Raw genomic sequence first — 17,926 nt, forward strand, 5'->3', positions numbered from 1 at the left:
CTGTCCTGAAGTTGTGGAGGTTATAAAGCATATAGTTTCACACAGGCTTCATTTATAGCATCTTAGACCATATACTGTGCTGCCTACATCATCATTGGCATTGTGCAACTCAGTTTTTAAGTGGCTTAATTAGTAGTTATGTTCAGTTTGGATTTACCTCACTATTAAAAAGTCATAGTTAACATATAAGTTAAAAATGGTCTGTATAACAATGACAAAAATGTAAGGAGACTTGGAAGGATTAGTTTGAGATAAATACATAAATTCATTTATTTTATATATAAAAGCATATGTATACATTCCTTGACTAGAGACAAAAAAAAAGGAATGGATAGCTGCTTTTATACTAGCTTTTGAAGTGATAAATGTGGGAAAGAAGGAAAAATCACTAAGTAGGCTTATGCTGAGAATTAAACATGGATAAAAATCACAAAAATTAACTTAGTTGGGATAACTTGTCTTTTCCTGTAATGAGTATGTCCCTAGGTTGGGTAGCAGCAGCTCTGTCACCCTATTGCAAATTTGACTAGGGAAAAAAAAAAAAACAAAGGTATTGTTTCTAAGCTTTCACTATGAAGAGTTTGTCTCCTTCTAGCAAAGATACAAAGTACATCCTGCCAAGGCTTGGCTGGTTGAGATGTGGGGTTTAAGAGTTTAATTTTTCCTAATTATCAGTACTTTGTTTTCTTGAAACAGGTTTCGTCTATGAAGTGTGGCATCCTTCCCATATCACAAGAGGCTCTGATTCTGGGAGATGTGGCTTATTACAACTACCAGGGTTCTCTTGATGAACAGGAAGAGAGAATTCAGCTTCAGAAAGTTCTTGGGCCCAGTTGCAAGGTATTCAACCTCATTCATGCTCTTCATAAACAATTTTCATGTACTGTGCCAGTTTCTACCATTTAACATCAGTGTCTTCATTTACTAGGTATTAGTCTTGAGAAACCATGGTGTGGTAGCGCTAGGAGAGACACTGGAAGAAGCATTCCACTATATTTTTAATGTGCAACTGGCCTGTGAAACACAGGTGAGAGAGAATTTATCCGTATTTAATTTCAAACACTTATGCTGCTGAGTTATAGATTGCACCTCGAGGGAAAAATCTCCAATATTACAGAGTATTTGGGGTTGTGGAGTCCAGTAATTATATGCCAGGTCAAAGTCAGGGAAGCTGAAATAACTAGGAAAGCATACAAGGAATAGCACAAATAGTATATGACTCTTCCTAGATGAGTTACACTCCGAAGACCATGAGGTTTGTTCCGTGCTGTGGAGAGTGAGCTTCTTCATGCAGGGAATCTGTTGGATAATGGATTTGGTGGTACTCGCTGTATGTGGAAGTGTGACTTAAGTGAGCTGGATGTTGAGAGATCTTATCAAAGCTGAATGTTGTGACAAGGAAAGACATTTTTCCATATGCTCACGAGGATTTGTAAAACTAAATAAACAAAAGGTCTTTGGAGCAGTGATAGAGAGTAGCATCTTTAAAAATACCTTGAGTCCCAAAATCAATTGTTACTGTTTTGTCTAACTTAACCTAGTTAGGTATCTAGGTATTATCTATAACCTACTCCTTTTAAAGTGCAATTATTAGCAGATATTATCATCCTTTCAATAAAAAACACTTCCTAAGTATTTTAATACATTTTTGCACAGCAGAAAACTCGCCTGAGAAATAACTGCAACATGTGTTTTAAGTGAGTTTCTTCTGTGAATTTGGAAAAGCAGAGAATCCAAAAGCTTTTCCACAAATGAAATACACTCATTGATGTCTCTAGGTTCATGCATTAGCTGGAGCAGGTGGGATAGACAATCTCCTACTACTGGATCTGCAGAAGTTCAAGCCTTCCACACACGCTGTAGCAGCAACTGGAGGAGGTGGAGTTAATATGGCTTCGCAACAGAAATGGAAAGTTGGGGAGCAAGAATTTGAAGCGCTCATGCGGATGCTGGACAACCTGGTGAGAGCACGTTAATGGTGTTGTCCATGTAGTTTTTGTAAGCTTCTGAGAGTGTAGGATTAGCTTCTGTAAAGCAAACTATTTTTTTCTGGTTTCTTTTTGAGTTTGAAAAGACAGAGCGACTTCTATTGTGTGTGAAATCTCTTCTGCTTGATTTAGTTTTTATTATGTCACTGTATCTGACAGTAGTATTCTGTCTTGAGAAGAATTTGTAATGTTTTGAATTTAAATTTTGTCCAACCCTTCTCATAAACATATTGGCTCTTTATGGTAGCTTAGTAGTAAACATATATTTTAGTCACCACCTAGTAAATAGGGATAGCAGATTCCCTCTGTATTTTGTTATTAACTCTAATATTAGCAAATAAGATAATAATTTATTATTTGTTTCAAATGTCTGTTTCACTACAGTATGAATTCTGAAACAACCTTTCATATCAAATAGAGTGAGGAATGGGGGACTGTCATGAACTGGGATGGGCTGTTGTGCAAGACAAATGTCCTCATGAAAGCTGCTTAGGTCATAACCTGAGCTGGGGGTCATTTGGTGGCCACGCATTCCCAAAGGTGGGAGGAGGGTGAAGTGTGAGCGGGGTCCTGTCCAACTGCTACTGTACTGGATTTTGAATGGGTCTCTTGAATGTTAATGGTGTGAACGAACGACGGACAACACCACTAGCGCATTCTCTGAAGAGCTCAGTGGAGCTGTTTATTGCAGCACAAAACTTCCATGACTTCTTTGGATATCTCTTTCTGAATTTTTATTTTATTTTATTTTAAGATTTTTTCTTTTTTTTTTCCCTCCTCCATAGGGATACAGAACTGGCTATGCCTATAGGCAACCATTAGTCAGGGAAAAACCCAGACATAAAAGTGACGTTGAGATCCCAGCCACTGTGACTGCCTTTTCCTTTGAAGATGATACCGTCCCGCTTTCCCCCCTGAAATTCCTGGCGCAGAGGCAACAGAGGGAAAAGACAAGATGGCTGAACTCTCCAAACACATACTTGAAAGTCAATGTGCCTGAGGAGTCCTGGAACGGGGAAACCAGTCCCAGGACTAAGATCACGGTAAGTGGATACTTCAGGCACTTGCTTAGTTTCTGCACTACTTGAGAGAAAGTAAATTATGTATCTGTTCATATGAGGAAATCTTTAACAGGATTAGCAAATAAGTTTATCAAGGAAATAAAAATAGGCTTTGGGGAGACTTAGTGACATTAGTACTAAGGGCCCTCTCTGTTTGGGGGAAGAGGGTTTAACTATTTGAAAGAGTAAGAGTTTATGATAAAATTTAACAATTATTTCCCTTTTGTTACTAGCTCTTCTGATTCCTGAAGTAGAAAACAAGTTTTTTACTGTATCTGTTTGTGCTATTAACTAGCAACCAAACATAGTAAGATTTTAAATTGCCCATGGGTTGCTCTTTTCTCTGCACAAAGGAGACACAAGCTCTAATTCATCTCTAACAGCCCCTTTCCTGTTTGTGAGCCTACTGAAAACAGACTTTGAAGAGTCTGTTCATGCCACCACTTCTAATGATGATCGAGATTTATTTCCTCCTCCTTTGGCTCACCAAGATGCTTTCTCTGTTTTCAGCCTGGAGAGAGGTGGCTCTCACGGGACTGCGAAGCGTTTTATTTGCTATCAAGCTACTCCCAGTTGCATAGTCCAACTGTAAAAGCGTCAGCTCCTCCTGCTGGCAGTCTAGCGAGTTTCTGAAATTAAGTTTGGGAGAAACACCCTCAGCAACTGATTTAAAACCCTGCTTACAAAGGAAAAAAACTGCAGACAAAGTGTGTGGTTAGCAGAGGTGGAAGTTAATTACATGAACAAGGGCTCTTGAGCTGGTTGATCAGTATGCCAGGTATTAGGAAGGGTGATCCTTTCTAAATATGACTTTGTTAGTACACAGTTAGTACTGCATTTTTCAGGAATGTATTTCAATGCTTAGAAAAAGTAATCTTGATGATACATATTCAAGGCAATGTACATCCTCTTGGGCAAACATACAAACTTGCAAGTAGTTGGGATTATTCTGTGGGTGTCATGTGGAATTGAGAGTAAAGTCAGAAAGTCCTTTCTTTGTATCTTTCCTTTAACAGTAAGGGAACACTGAGAATTGTTCCTCCCTATCATGCTGGGAGTTTTAGCTTCTTTTTTTTTTTTTTTTTTTTTTGTTTTTCCTTTAAGTGGATGAAAGCTGATGACTCCTCCAAGACTAGTGGAGGAACGCCAATCAAAATTGAAGATCCAAACCAGTTTGTTCCTCTAAACACAAACCCAAGTGAAGTGTTGGAAAAGAGAAATAAGGTAAAAGAAATGTAATGAAGAAAATTGTAACATTTCCAAATAACATTATATGTTCAAGTAATGATTCAACACAGCAGTAAAATAACATTGTCAAGTGTTCTGGTTTTACTAAGAAGTTTCTTACATTGTATGTGATTTTTGGCACTAAAAAGCATGTATTTAAATGTAGGATATACATGGAGTCTGTAGATACATATGCAATATATATACATTTTGAACGCAGTAGTTTGATGAAGGATGAGTATTAACTCTGGAAATGAGAGACTGGAAATGGTAGTCCCTGCTATTTAGCATTGTATTTAGTGAGTAATTAGGTGTCAACATGAACTGAATTGCTGAGCGTCATCTATAGCATCATTCAGTCTCAGGCTGTAATCTCACTCTATTCTGAATTAATTCTCCGAGCACTTCTTAAGCTGGAATTTCTGTGGTCCAGTCCACTTCCTAATGGCATTAAAAAAAAAAAAAAAAGAGAAATTATTGTTGGACTTCTCTGTAAACACAAATATCTCACTGCTTCTCCCTTCCAGCGCACAAGACGCTGACTGTCAGGCTGACGAAATACTCCACCCTAGGCATAACTACATTATCAGATATTCAGGACACTTTCCATGTGATTACATTTTTTTTTTCTTTCTTGGAAAGCACTATATCAGTATCCATGGGGACTGAACTGGAGTCAGAAGGAGCAACTCCCTTCCTTAGTACTGGAAAGGCACCCTGTAATCATCTAGAGATTAACAATACAAGTCACAGACAATGATTTTTTTTAAATTCATGCATGTCACTGCCTCATTAGATAGTTTATTCCTATTTTCTGCTCTAGAGTTTTTTATATTATCTGTATTTGTGTTTACATTTATATTTGGTCTGTCAATCTCTTAAGCACTGCCAGTGTGGAGCTAGGGCTCTTGGCTTGGGAAAGTAACGAGGCACTCATAGAAGGAAAAACTTCACAAACCTTTGTGATCACAGAGGTCTCTTCAGTAGCTTAACACGGGTCATTTATTTTGGGGAGATGGAGAGGAGAAGTTCAGAGATACACTATTCTTTGGAGCTTGTTTCTAAATATTGGCTTGCATGAAGTGCAGGAGGTGGGACTGGGGTGGGTATTCGGGAGTACTTGAAGGACTGAACAACATACGCAGTGCATTCAGAGGTGGAAGGAGAGATCTTACTTTTTTAAGTGCAGCAGCGTACAGCTTGATCCTCCAGCCCTCCACTGCTGCCTGTGTTAGTGGCTTTGCAAAGCTGGTGGGCATAGGATTTGTTAAAGAGAAATACCTGTTTCTAACCCAGTTTATTTTCTCTGTATAGATAAGGGAGCAAAACCGATATGACCTAAAGACAGCAGGACCACAATCTCAGCTGCTCGCTGGCATTGTTGTGGATAAAAAGCCGAGTCCAGTGAGTAGGACATAATTAATTGATTTACAAATATTTGCATTATTTGGCTGCTTGTCTTTCAGAGATCAGTTTGGGCCATTTTCTTTCTAAATGCTTAATTTAGAACATGTTATTTTATTGACAAATTTTGGATGTGCGATACATTTTATTCATGTTTCATTTCAGAGTTTTAAAATGTTAGTTTCAAATGGTGATATGAACAGTAAGTTTGCCTGCCATTAAAATTAATGAAGTAGGACCCGTGTCTCAGACCATTTAAGCTGAAGAGTGATGAATTTTGCAATGCATGGTGACAAAACCAATCTTTTCATCTAAAGAAAAGAATTGAGGCCCAGAAATAACTAAGTTTAAAAGGTGGGATGGGACCATGTAGAAGTTGACTTTCCTTAGAAATAGGCTTCTTATTGGGAGGGAGGGTTTCCAAAATATTCCAGAGTTTTGAATAGAATATACTTGCTTCCAAACAGTACAGATATCCTTAATAAGGTTATATGACAAACTTTCATGAATTGTAATTCTATAGTTCTAAGAGTTTCCAACCATCCATGGGTTAGTACATCTATTTCCTCATTTTGTTTTCCAGTATTTTTTTGAGATAACATTGAGTTTGCATATTTATTTCAAGCAAAAAGAATATTTTTCAGATGAGTTTTCCTTCAACATGAGAATAATTTTAATTTTATCATTGTAAAATTCATCTCAGAAGAGCTCTTCCAGTTAGATTCCTAAACTGAAGCATAAGCACAGTTACTTTCCTGCAAAAAAAAATTCCTAGAACTTGGGGCATTTGCAGAAAATATGGGAAACCTTTTTGAATCCTTGTTGTTAAAGGACTTTCACTTCTCTGAAGAGAAACTTGCTTGCTTCTTTTTTTAACTGTTAAATGTTGTTATTTTCTTTTTTCCAGCTAATGCAATTTGAAGATGATGAGCACGCACCACCAGCACCACCTAACCCATTCAGCCATCTCACAGAAAAGGAACTGGAAGAGTACAAGAAAACAATTGAGCGCAAGCAGCAAGGGTTAGAAGGTCAGTGGTGTGTTTTTAAATTTTGGGGTTTACATTTTAATGATAAGTTCATTTTTAGTTTGAAAATATCCTACTGTAAAAAAAAGTATGCATGTTAATTGTTGCATCTACTGTTGTTGGTAGCTAATTTAGAGCTAATCATTCCTTGAGATGGTAGTTTGTGTTTTGTGGGGTTTTTTTTGTTTTGGTTTGTTGTTTTTTTTTTTTTTCTTTGGTTAGTATTAAAATTAAAACAATGAAAGGTTTGCCTAGAAACTTTAACATAATGGCTTTTTTTTTTGCCAGAATCATAGAATAACTTAGGTTGGAAGAGCCCGTGAAGGTCATCTTAGTATAACCTTCTCCTCAAAGTTGATATCAAAGTTAGATCAAGTTGCTCAGGTCTGTGCCCAGCTTAGGAAAAGTTTGCTGAGATGTTTGTTCTTCGCTTCTTTAATTTTTCTTCTATTCTCCCAATGTGCAAGACTCATCTCCTTTCATTTTTTACATCTTCTTCCAATACTACTATAACATAGGGAATTACTAATTCAGGGTTGAATTTTTTTTTTTTTTTTTTTAACCATAACACTTACTATGCATTCTTCTTCACTAATATTGTGTAATAAAACAATTTTGCTATATATCACATTCAGGGCACAGTGTAACAGCTTACTGTAACATCAAACTCTGTGACTTATGCTAAATAACACCATGGGGCATGGCACTTGGAGTGCAACCATGCCATCCTTCTTAATGCTTTCTATTAAAAAACTAATATATAATGATTGTTAGCAGATAAAATATGTAAATCCATAATTCTATAGAGTTTAAACTGTGTATTGTAACTTCTAGGTGTTGTCAGCATGAGCAACACAATGCTAGCAGAGCTGTAAACCTTGTAGCATTAGCACTAGCACTGACATTCTTGTAGCACTAGCACTGACATTCTTGCTTGATTTTTACTGTTGCATGGCTACTAATTCAAATCTTGTCCTGCAGATGCTGAACAGGAAGTATTCTCAGATGACGGTTCATCTGTGTCACAAATTCAGTCACAAACTCAGTCCCCACAAAATGTCCCAGAAAAATTAGAAGGTATTGCATGCAATTTCTGTACAATGCCAGTGATTAACTCCAATAACCTGAGTCATCCACTCTTCTGCCACATTCTTACAATTGCATGAAGTCGACTGAGGCAATAAGAGCCCTCTTTTACCAAGTCTGGGAGGGACTTTGTCCGGAAAACTGTTTTTCCCAATTTTTTTCTTACATGTAATTCTCGCACAGAAAACAACACAGGTTGTAATGAAACTTGGATGTTAATAAGGTGGAAGAAATAGATATTTTTATTTTACTGAAAGTGTTAAGATCAGATTTTTTTTTTTCCTGAGACTTTTCCAGCAAAGTCGAAGATGGCATTTTGAAAGGCCAGTTCTCCAAAGACTTCTGTACGGAATGGCTGCGTTTTCAACAATTAGTCTCTTGCAGTCAAGCGTAATTCTGAGTGTGCTTGAGACAGTGGATGTATATCCTGCATAGACTGTAATTTTATATACTGTATTCAGCTTGAGCTGTGTATGTACCTGGCAGAAATAAGGTTAGCTTTTTCAGCCCATTTTCCTTTAATGAATATCACAGTATTGTCTGCTTCCAACGAGTAAGAGTGTAGATAAAGGGGAAAAAAACCCCGCATCTGAGCACCTTGGGTTTCATTCTTTGGATCACAGTGCAGACTCTCAGATTTCATTTCAATACTGTTTTTTTTGCATGATCTTGTACATAAATAATTGCAAAATTGTCTATTATTTCAGAAAACCATGAAGATCTCTATACCCAGAACGCTAACCTAATATCTGTGGAGTTGCCAGTTGTGGTGGTGAATGGCAAGGAAGATGCACATGACGTGGAAGAAGATCTCACCAAAAGGGTCAGTCAGTTAACCACCAGTACTGTGGAGAGCGTAGAGATTACGATTAAAAGCTCTGAAAAGATAGAAGAGACCCTGTCCCCTGAAGGATCACCTTCCAAATCCCCGTCAAAGAAGAAGAAGAAATTCCGCACCCCATCTTTCCTGAAAAAGAGTAAAAAGAAGGAGAAAGTAGAAGCCTAAGTGCAGTTCTGTTTTGAGGAGACATTGCACATTTTAAACATTTAAGTTGACCATTAACAGCGTAGTGTTAGGGGTGTGCAGTAACTGGACTTTTAACCTAAACAAAAAGGAACTGGAAGAGGTTTTGCTTTAAAAAAAAAAACAACCAAACAAAAAAAACCAAGCCTTTCATGTTAATTGAAAATTAATTCATCTCTCACTTAACTGTGTCCAAAATTGCTATGAGGGTTGGAAACATTTGTTAGTTTCACGTAGAACTACACTGGCAGGTGCTCAATTACCATCATAGCAAGATCGAATACCATCTCAGTATGCAGCAGCAAGTTCTGCTTGGAGTATTTTGCAGACCTTAAAGTTTTCAGTACAGTTAAAGTCTTTATTAAAGTTACTGTTGAGTGATCATATGACTTTCTAAAACTGCTGTTTCATTGGGTAACCAGACCATACATTTTTGTATTGTGATTTTTGACCATATATTTTATGTTTCTGTACCCCTGTTTGAATGGGTGCATATTAACAGCACACCTTTAAATCTTTTTTAAGATTAGATCATATAGAAATATTATACACTGGCACATAATATTAGGGGGAAAACTGTGTAAGAGAAAGTTTATTTGGAATTATACAAAATGTCTAAAGAATTCCATTCTTCAATAACTTTTTGCCAAATATTTCATTTTAGTGAAATATAATTTTTGAAGACTTCTTTTTTATTCTATCTGTTGGGGGGGGAAACCCTTATTTTTCAAGAAAGGGGTTTTTATACACTTAACATTGATAGTTTAGTTTAACTGGCAAAACAAAAAGAAGATTTTATATGTTCAAATGTTTGTATACCATTCAGTATAAAGGTATTATAAGCATGTGAACCAAGCAGCTAATAGTAGAGTGTATTTAAGATTGCTTGGTTTAGAGTATACTTAAATAATTCAGGAATCCAGGGACTTAGAATACAAAAATAAAAGCATATAAAATTGAACTGGATTCATGTTTGAAAATTACTTGTGGGGTTCTTTTTTTTCCTCTCATGATATTGCTAATGAATGAAGACAAATAATCTCTTAACATAACCAAATGAAGGAAACAAAACTGTTAAAAGGGAAAGTGAAATAGTAAGAAAATAGGAGGAGACAAAGAAAGTAAAAGTTTGGTGATTATTTTTTTTAAATATATGATATGGATTGTGGGATATTTTTATTAAATCAGCAAAGTGACATTTCCATATTAGATGTTTTAAATAATTTGTACGGATTCATACAGAGTGCAACACTTTGTTTCTTCTTCATTTTGTTTTGAATCGTAAAAGGGTCTCATGAGTCTGTGTTGTCTTTGGATGAACCCAGAGCAAATCAAAGTCTAGTGCCATGGGTAAAGGTGGTACTGCTACTTACTCATTTTTACTGATATTGTCATTTTAGTACTTTTACTGTATTGTAAATACAAACTAAACATAGAAATTAACATAGGGTTTTCTTCGCTGTGTCAAATTGTCTGTAAATCAGTCATCGCAATAGGAAGTACATTTTAAAGATCCATGTGGTTCCCAAATTGCCGGTTGAAATATTATACAATATATAATTGTTAAATATGGCTGGAGAGTGGTTTGGCATGCAACAATGTTGATTATAGCATGTTTGGGGGCTGGTTAGCTTTGACCGTGTAAGTGTGATAATGCGATGTTGGAATGGATCCTGGAAACAATTTTCTAGCTATCACTAAATACTGGAATCAGTGTTTTTAATCATAGTGGAAACTTTCAGTTGCTTACTTTGTTTTTTATGTTCTACATTATTTGTGTTGTATTACAACATATGTAGAAACAGTAACCTGTGAACTACGCTTTTCATAACTTTTTTAAAAATATATCTAAATGAATGCAATGTGCATAAATATTTTTTAAAATGCAACCGTGAACTATTTGCACCTTTTGCTAATGCCTCTATTTACTTGCTTTGGCATAAAGAATGAGCCAGCCAACTCTTGTGTCCTGTGGAAAATATATAAATGTTATCTGAAATTGCTCATAGATGTAATGCTAATTAATGTTAAATCACAAATAAACAGTATTTTAAATAGATGGATTTTGTATAGAAGCCTTTTGTTTACACAGTGCTCTTAGATCTCTCCCTGGTAGAAAAGATGCTTTGATTCTGCACGTAAAGAATTTATTCTGAAGAAGGCTTCCTGCTTGTGCTTCTTCTGAAAGCTATGCAAGAAAATAGTCTGATCTTATTAGAGAACAGTTGTTTCCTCTGTCACAGATCCTGGAGATGAAAGAGGACAGGCCTGTGGTAAAACACGCAGCATTGTCAGGCAGTTGTTTTGAACCCCGCTTGAGTCTGTGCTGCAGGCTTTCCTCTCCTGGGGCACGCTTCCCCCTCTTCTTGGTCTGCCTTCTGCTCTGCAGCGTGGCTTTATGTACAACAGCCTGGGGCAGGAGGACTTGGGTGGTTTAAGTGCTGTGGAAGTACAGAGCAGGGAACTAGCTTGTGGAAATTACCTTTTTTTTTTCCTTTTTATTAATGAAAACAGAGGGTTTTTTGTAGGGAAGGTTTTTAATGCAAAATTATTTGAGGACCTCTGTGTCATGCCCTGCCAGCATATGGTATACCTCGGAGCCTCTGAGGCTGCAGAAGTTGCAGTGTTATGTTTTTATAGCTATATCAACTCTGAAATGTCTGTAAGGACTTCCACAAATGTTTATTTTCATTGTCCTTCCACAAATCAGCCTTTTGTTTCTGTTTACAAGAAAGTTAAAATCCAGCCCTCCCAGTCCGGTGACAGTTTCGTGAACTTGGCTCTCGTGTGGGAGGATAATTTTGATTCAGCATTTAAAATAAATCTTAACCGAGGTTCAAGTAATTTTCTTACTGTCGTTTGTCTCCAGGAGCATCTACAGTCTGCTTAGTGCTGCACTAACATGAAAGCAGATGCTGTATCAACACAGAGGAGCTTACACTGTAAGGCTGAGGGCGTCTGTAGTTTTCTTCTTTGAACTCTCGTTGTTCCCAAGAGCCTACGAACCACAACAGACCCTTTATTTTCACATAGATCTTAGTCTTTCACAGGGTTACAAGAAGGATCTGAGATTCTGCAAGCCAAAGCGTAGAAATAAAGCAGATGTTCAGAACAGGCATAAGATACATTAAGGCCTAAATCTTGGGAAGTAGGAGCCCTTGGAAAGGTGGGCTTCAAAATGGATCATTGACATGGTGAAAAATAATTACCATTAGGATGCTTAACCTGAGAAAGAGCAATACAGAGAAGCAGCGTGTGCTGTAAGGAATTACATCCAAGCTACCACCTAAGAACCTTAAAAAGGAAAACAAAGGATTTATAAAACTGTGCATCTTTCTGCCCCGCTTTTGTCTATGTGTGGCCATCCTGAAACCTGCATGGGTGATCCGAGGGATCCCCTGCCAGCTTCTTTTACAGACCCTCGCCTGTTCTGGACGTGAGTATTGCATAGCAAACCAGATTTTGCTTGACTTGCAAAAATTGTAGAATGAGTTATACTTTAGATCAGGCTTTAGATGCTGCAAGGAGACAGGATAATGTCATGGTGAAGGCTGTAACAGGCCACTTTGACCAATATTTTCCTGCCTTGCCAGTTGAGTTATTGTATGCTGTTAAGCACGTAGCATAGATTGCTCTTCTCTCTGGTGCTCAGTAGCTGAGGATTTTCTATTTTCTGGATGTCCAGTTTGCAAAACGGTTGAGTTTTCACTGTTTCAGCCTGTGGAAACTTCTCAAATGCAATGTACAGCTAAGTAGCCATGGACAGGGAGAAAGCCCCACCATGTCCCAGCCTGGGCACGCGGGTGTGATGGAAACTTCAGAGGTGAGTGCTGATCTTCCTCCTCTCCCTTCCTGCAAACCAGTGGGGAAATGCATCCCCTCGCCCACGGGGTTGTTGCGTGGGTTGGTGTTTGTTCTCTCAGAGTTCCGATATGTTAAATGAGGTGGAGGACTCATTGAAAAGCATTAATTAGAAGCTGCCTGTTGATGTGTGTGCAGGCAGCTGGAACCCGGTCAGCCTGTCTGTGGGCACTGCCTTCTGCACGGCTCAAAGGGCGCGAGCAGCCTGGCTGAGAGGGTGGGTGGTGGAGACGGGTGCTTCTGACATTTTAGCTGTGGCAGAGCCTGGATAAACTCTTATTTTTAGAGACTTGCGGATTGGGCAAACTTGCACAGACTTTTAAAGGAATCGTAGAAACCCCATCACTAATACAAAGGTTGCTCAGCCCTTTGCCACCATTTCTAATCTCAGTTGCAAAGCCAGCAGCAATTTAGACTCTAAAAGAAAAGATTGCCAGAATGTAATGTGGAGAAACTTGTGTTTTTCCACAGCCTTGTTCTTTGGAAGTGTTTGCTCATATTAGTTTTACATTTTATGAGTGCCAGCAGTCCATGAAACACATCCAAGCCGTTTTCCCTGGGACCAGCGCACAGCGTGGCAAGTTTCAGTGAAGTTTGATCAACTTGTAAGCAAACAAGTCAAAGCCTGATAATGAGAATGGGAGGGCAAACCTGGTTGCAGCTTATGCTTCCAGCCCTGTTCGTGCAGCCCAGCTCTGGTACGACCCATGCAGATATTCAATCCTTTAAACACGCTACTGCCGCAACAGTGGTGGGAGCTGAGCCAGGGAGCTAGAGAAAATATTTCCTTGGATGCGTTCTCAAAGTCCCCTTACAACTGGTTGTGCCTTTCTTCTGTGTCTTCAGGCAGCAAAGTAAAGTCAAGGGTTCACACTCAAATTGTGGTTGAGAGTCCCAGAGTCAAGCTCAGCCTTTGAGAGGTGAAAATTCAAGCGGCCGTTAGATGGCATCAGACTTTCACGTTGGCCACTTTCGTTGGAAAGCCATTAACAAAGAGCTTTCAAATAAAGTATTTTGGTGGAGATTTTATGGGCTTTATTCCAGTTCCAGCGCAGAGAGATGAAAGCAGACATCTGGCTGTCGGACTCATTTTCTTTATTGATTCATTTCAAAATCCAGCAATGGAGCAGGGCTTTGTCCGGGAGGCAAGAGTCCTCCGCTCCCCTCGATCCTCTCGTACTTTCACAATGAGCTAAGAATTTTTTTTTTTTTTTTGCACTTGTAAGCTCACTCCACTGAGCAGAAGAATATCCATATATCTGATATTTTCTCTCTAGCAGCCTCACCCACAGCCCAGAGGGCTCTCAGCATTTCTGGATGGTTGGGGCAGAAGTGACGGGAGACCTGGTGGAAGGTGTGCAGGGGGGACAGGGCTGAGAACCTGCAGAGCTTGAGATGTCTTGGGCTGGGGCAGAGCCTGGCTGACTCCCCCTCGGTGAGCTGCAGCTGTGGGAGTGGAGAACAAGAAGTCACGGCAGCTGTGTCTCTAGGAAGATCTGCAGAGGAGGAAGATACTTTAAAATATTACAAAAACCTGCTGCTTTGGCAGTTTGACCACACCAGTGTTGGAGGCTTGTACTAAATTGTCTTAAGTCTTCAAAAGGGAATGGCATGCTTTGCCACTGCCAACCTGTTTGTGTCTCCTTGCTCTTCAGCAGATAAATTCTGCCAAAGGCACACTCGGCATCTTGGTCTCGGTCTCAGTCTCTGAACTGCACATTGTTGGAGGCTGAGGGCAAGGTCTCGGGAGGCATTGCTGCATGCTGACCCTGTTCTTATGCTTTTCTCCAAGTGTCTTCCCTTTGTCTTTGTGGGAAGTGGGCTATTGAGCAAGTTGGACCTTCATTCTGAATTGCTACAGTTGTTTTTCCATGTTAGTCAGACTTGAAAAGGGAAAGACTCAGCTGTTTGTGCTGTTAACTTGTGTGTGGAAAATCAGAGAGAGAAGAAAGGGTGGAGAGGATGGAGTGAGATATAGTACTACATATTTTAAAATATATATTATAGATCATTAATACAGATATATTGTTATGTTATATACTATTATATTATATCTCTCATATAGGGAGATATATTATATCTCTCTAAGTTGTCGCCAGGAGAGAAGGGAGCACGTTTGACCTTTACAAAGTGCCAGTGTTGTCAGTGTGTTTCTTACTTGGGATCTGCCTGGAAGTGAAGCGCATAGAGGAAAAATGATGGCTGGAAGCGAGTGCAGCACGTGTTTAGCAGAACTTCCCTTGCAGTCTGTCTTGCCTGACTTCTCCAGTTTCTCCTTCCTACCCCTGGTCAATGTTTGCGCTGGATCAAGCTGAGGGAAAACCAGAGGCTTGAGCTCACGAGGCAGACGCAGGTGCTTTCCCCTCTGGTTGTGCTTCGGTGTGACATTAGCGTGTCTGCATTGTGCAGGTCCTCAGCTTTAGCTGTTAAATCAAGCTGTGCCGTGCCGCAGGCCTAGCTCCTGACCGTTGTTATATTTCAGATTAGATATATTAAATGAGGAGGGAGAGGATAAAGTCTGGCAGCCAGCAAACATGAGGCTGGAGTTCCCTGCCCACCCTGCTGCCCTCCCTGCTCTGCCAGCTGTGCCCAGCTGCCCAGGCCCCAGGAGAGGCGTGTGGGCTCTGACGGCATCCCCGGCTCAGGGCAGTGGAAACTGGGGCCAAATCCTGCTGCCTGGGCCGGCGGGACACCCGCCTGGCTGCAGGCCCCCCCATTACCGATGCTGCACGGCTGCTCTCTGCTGTTTGATTTCTCCTTCTTTTCCCTCCTCTCTTCTCCAACCAAAGAAGTTAAGTGAAAAACGCCTTTTCCCTTTTAGTTACGTGAGACCGTCTCTGTACCAACAATGCAAAGGAGGGGAAAAAATTCAATTAGGGGCTGAACTGGCTGCTGGTGTGTAAAAAAGCTTCCCACTGCTGTTGCGCGGGGCCAGCACTTACCCCACAAGTGTCTCTTCAGACTGATCCCACTTCATTTTTCCATCACTAGGATGCTGCCGGACTTCCCGAGGGGAGTTTTGTGATTCAAATGCCGGCATTGCGGTCAAGGGCTGGATCCTGAGCATCCTCTGCCAGCCCACCAGAGCCGAGGCATTTGCACCACGGAGCTGGCTGAGCTCAGGCTTCACCAGGCGGTGAAGCTCTTCCTCCAGTCTCATTATTTAGGAGCTCCAACCTGCTCTTGCATTTAAATTTTGCCATGGAAATGGCCGTGGTCTGCACTGAGTGACGTTTTGCTGAACTCCTGGGGAAGGTTTTGTTTTGGATGGATTAGAGACCAAGGAAAGCGGATGTGTTGGCTTCAGCTGCGTGCGCCGGGGAAAGCAGAGTTGTGTCCCTGTGCTTGGAGGGAGTTTCGTGTCAGTCCCAGGCGGGATGCTGGAGGGATGCGAGGAGCAACTGATTTGAGAGGTTTTATCCCAGCTGTGCCAGAGCTGCCCAGCCCCTCACCTCCCCTGTCCAGAGGACTCAGGGGCTGCTGAAGGCCCTTCCCAGGGCTCCCCATCTCTCCAGGAAGAGATATCCAGTATCCACCGGAGCCGAAGGATGCTGCACCTTTCTGCCTTTCCTGCTTCAGTGTTGTAACTTCCAGGTACCTTTCGGTTTGCGTTTGCAGCAATAGCTTGGTATGACTGCGTGTCTCTGGACGCTGCTGTAACTCTTGCAAATTTTTAACTTGCAAATGTTATTTACAAAAGCAAAACTTGTGCTCTGAGTTATCAGCATGGTGAGGAGCTGCACTCTGTAAGGAGTCACTGAAATGCTCTGGGGCGATGGCGTTGTCCCGGCCTTCTGCTTCCTGGCAAACGCTGCCGGCTGGTGCGCGTTTTGACCTTTGCACGTCAGCTGCTGGCTGCTCTCTGACCTCCTCACCGGGCATGGCCCTCATCCCTCTGCTCCTAAAGGTACAGAAAGTTCCAACATGAGATACTGGAATTAACAGCCTGATTTTTCTCAAAGGGCTGAGCGTGTTCACTGATGCCGGGAGAGCCGCAGAAGACCAACTTGCTTGTTCCGCCCTCGGGTTGATGCAGCAGAAGCCAGATAACCCTTCTGTGGTTTGTTCTGCAGAGGGCTCAGCACCAGCTGCTGGGCTGTAGGGGAGAAAGCAGCCCCCAAAGTCCAGCAGCGTGGTGACTGGCTCTTGGACTTGAGGACACCATGAGGATCAAGTTCGCCGCTGAACATCCCGATGGCCGAGCCCTTTCCCTCCCCTCCATGTCCTCATGGGGATGGGGAAGGGGAGGTTGCTGGGGACGGCTGGTTTTCTGTCTCCAGGGTGTTGAGAGCAGCTAATTGACCCTTAATGAACGTGCCTTCATGTTAAGGGTCTCTGAGTATTAATGGTGGTGCAGGGACCTGCCCCAGCATGTCTCACAAGCTAGCACACAACAGCACCAAGGCTTGGGGACACTTCGAGTCCCCACGCCAGAGGCCACACGGTGCGGTAGAGCAGCTGGTGGGATGTCACCTCATTCCTTTCCCCTCTGTCAGTACAGCTGAATAATAAACGTTCTACAAATTTTCAAACCTTCACTAAACTTGTATAAACTGAGTCTCAAGCTGTGCCTGCCTGTGAAGGTAGATTGCTTTTATAATCCTTTTTATAAAGAAATCTATCTCTAACATGAGGCAGTGCTTGCCTTGCTGCTGTGCCATGGCCTGCCTGTCAGTGGCCATCACCATGCGCCGAGGTGCTGACTGCCTGCAGACTCCTTGGCTGTGAAACCCCACTCCCTTGGACACCAAAGTCCAAACATTAAACTTAAGTAGAGAGAAATTGCAGACAGTGCATTGAGAAAAACAGGAAAAAAAAAAAAAAAGATAAGTTTATACACAGTACTTTGCCCTGGGAGTTGGAACTTCCAGCCCCAATTCTTCTTTCGATGGATGGACAAAACGGAGAAGTTTGCTCAGGAGAATCTGCTCAGGAGAAGGGGAACGTTGGGCAATAATTCCCTTCTTCAAATATCAGCTACCAGTTTCTTCCTTCAGCAACTTTAAACATCTTTCGCTCTCTAGCAGCCAGTAGCAAAGTGTTCTCCGTACTTAATCTTTCCATCTGGCTAGACAGCTCTCTCAAACACCAATACCTATAATTACATATATTGTGTATGTACATATTACACATGGTGATGATATCTACAGAGGCATTAAATCATTTATCCTGCCTGGCTTCGGTTCTATTTTAAAGCTGGTAAGAGTCAACATTCAACCAGCATTGGGAATATGCTGTATAAATAAT

General features: G+C 40.8%; 1 protein-coding gene across 6 annotated transcripts in view; it reads left to right on the forward strand.

Moving 5' to 3' along the window:
- The window catches only part of ADD3 (adducin 3), a 110,490-nt gene extending 99,613 nt beyond the window's left edge, over positions 1 to 10,877 (forward strand). For 5 of the 6 annotated variants that reach the window (XM_086752511.1, XM_086752510.1, XM_086752512.1 and 2 more), the window contains 9 exons: positions 697 to 840; positions 929 to 1,027; positions 1,779 to 1,961; positions 2,774 to 3,031; positions 4,154 to 4,273; positions 5,591 to 5,680; positions 6,588 to 6,711; positions 7,690 to 7,785; positions 8,502 to 10,877. In XM_086752511.1, the coding sequence (XP_086608637.1) occupies positions 697 to 840; positions 929 to 1,027; positions 1,779 to 1,961; positions 2,774 to 3,031; positions 4,154 to 4,273; positions 5,591 to 5,680; positions 6,588 to 6,711; positions 7,690 to 7,785; positions 8,502 to 8,800 (1,413 nt within the window). In that variant the 3' untranslated portion in view covers positions 8,801 to 10,877. The remainder of the gene's footprint in view (positions 1 to 696; positions 841 to 928; positions 1,028 to 1,778; positions 1,962 to 2,773; positions 3,032 to 4,153; positions 4,274 to 5,590; positions 5,681 to 6,587; positions 6,712 to 7,689; positions 7,786 to 8,501) is intronic. The other variant, XM_086752513.1, reaches the window with a different exon arrangement.
- The last annotated feature ends 7,049 nt before the right edge of the window (positions 10,878 to 17,926 follow it).

This window comes from Chlamydotis macqueenii, chromosome 7, assembly GCF_036417535.1.
Source record: "Chlamydotis macqueenii isolate bChlMac1 chromosome 7, bChlMac1.mat, whole genome shotgun sequence".
In the NCBI taxonomy this organism is placed as follows: domain Eukaryota; kingdom Metazoa; phylum Chordata; class Aves; order Otidiformes; family Otididae; genus Chlamydotis; species Chlamydotis macqueenii.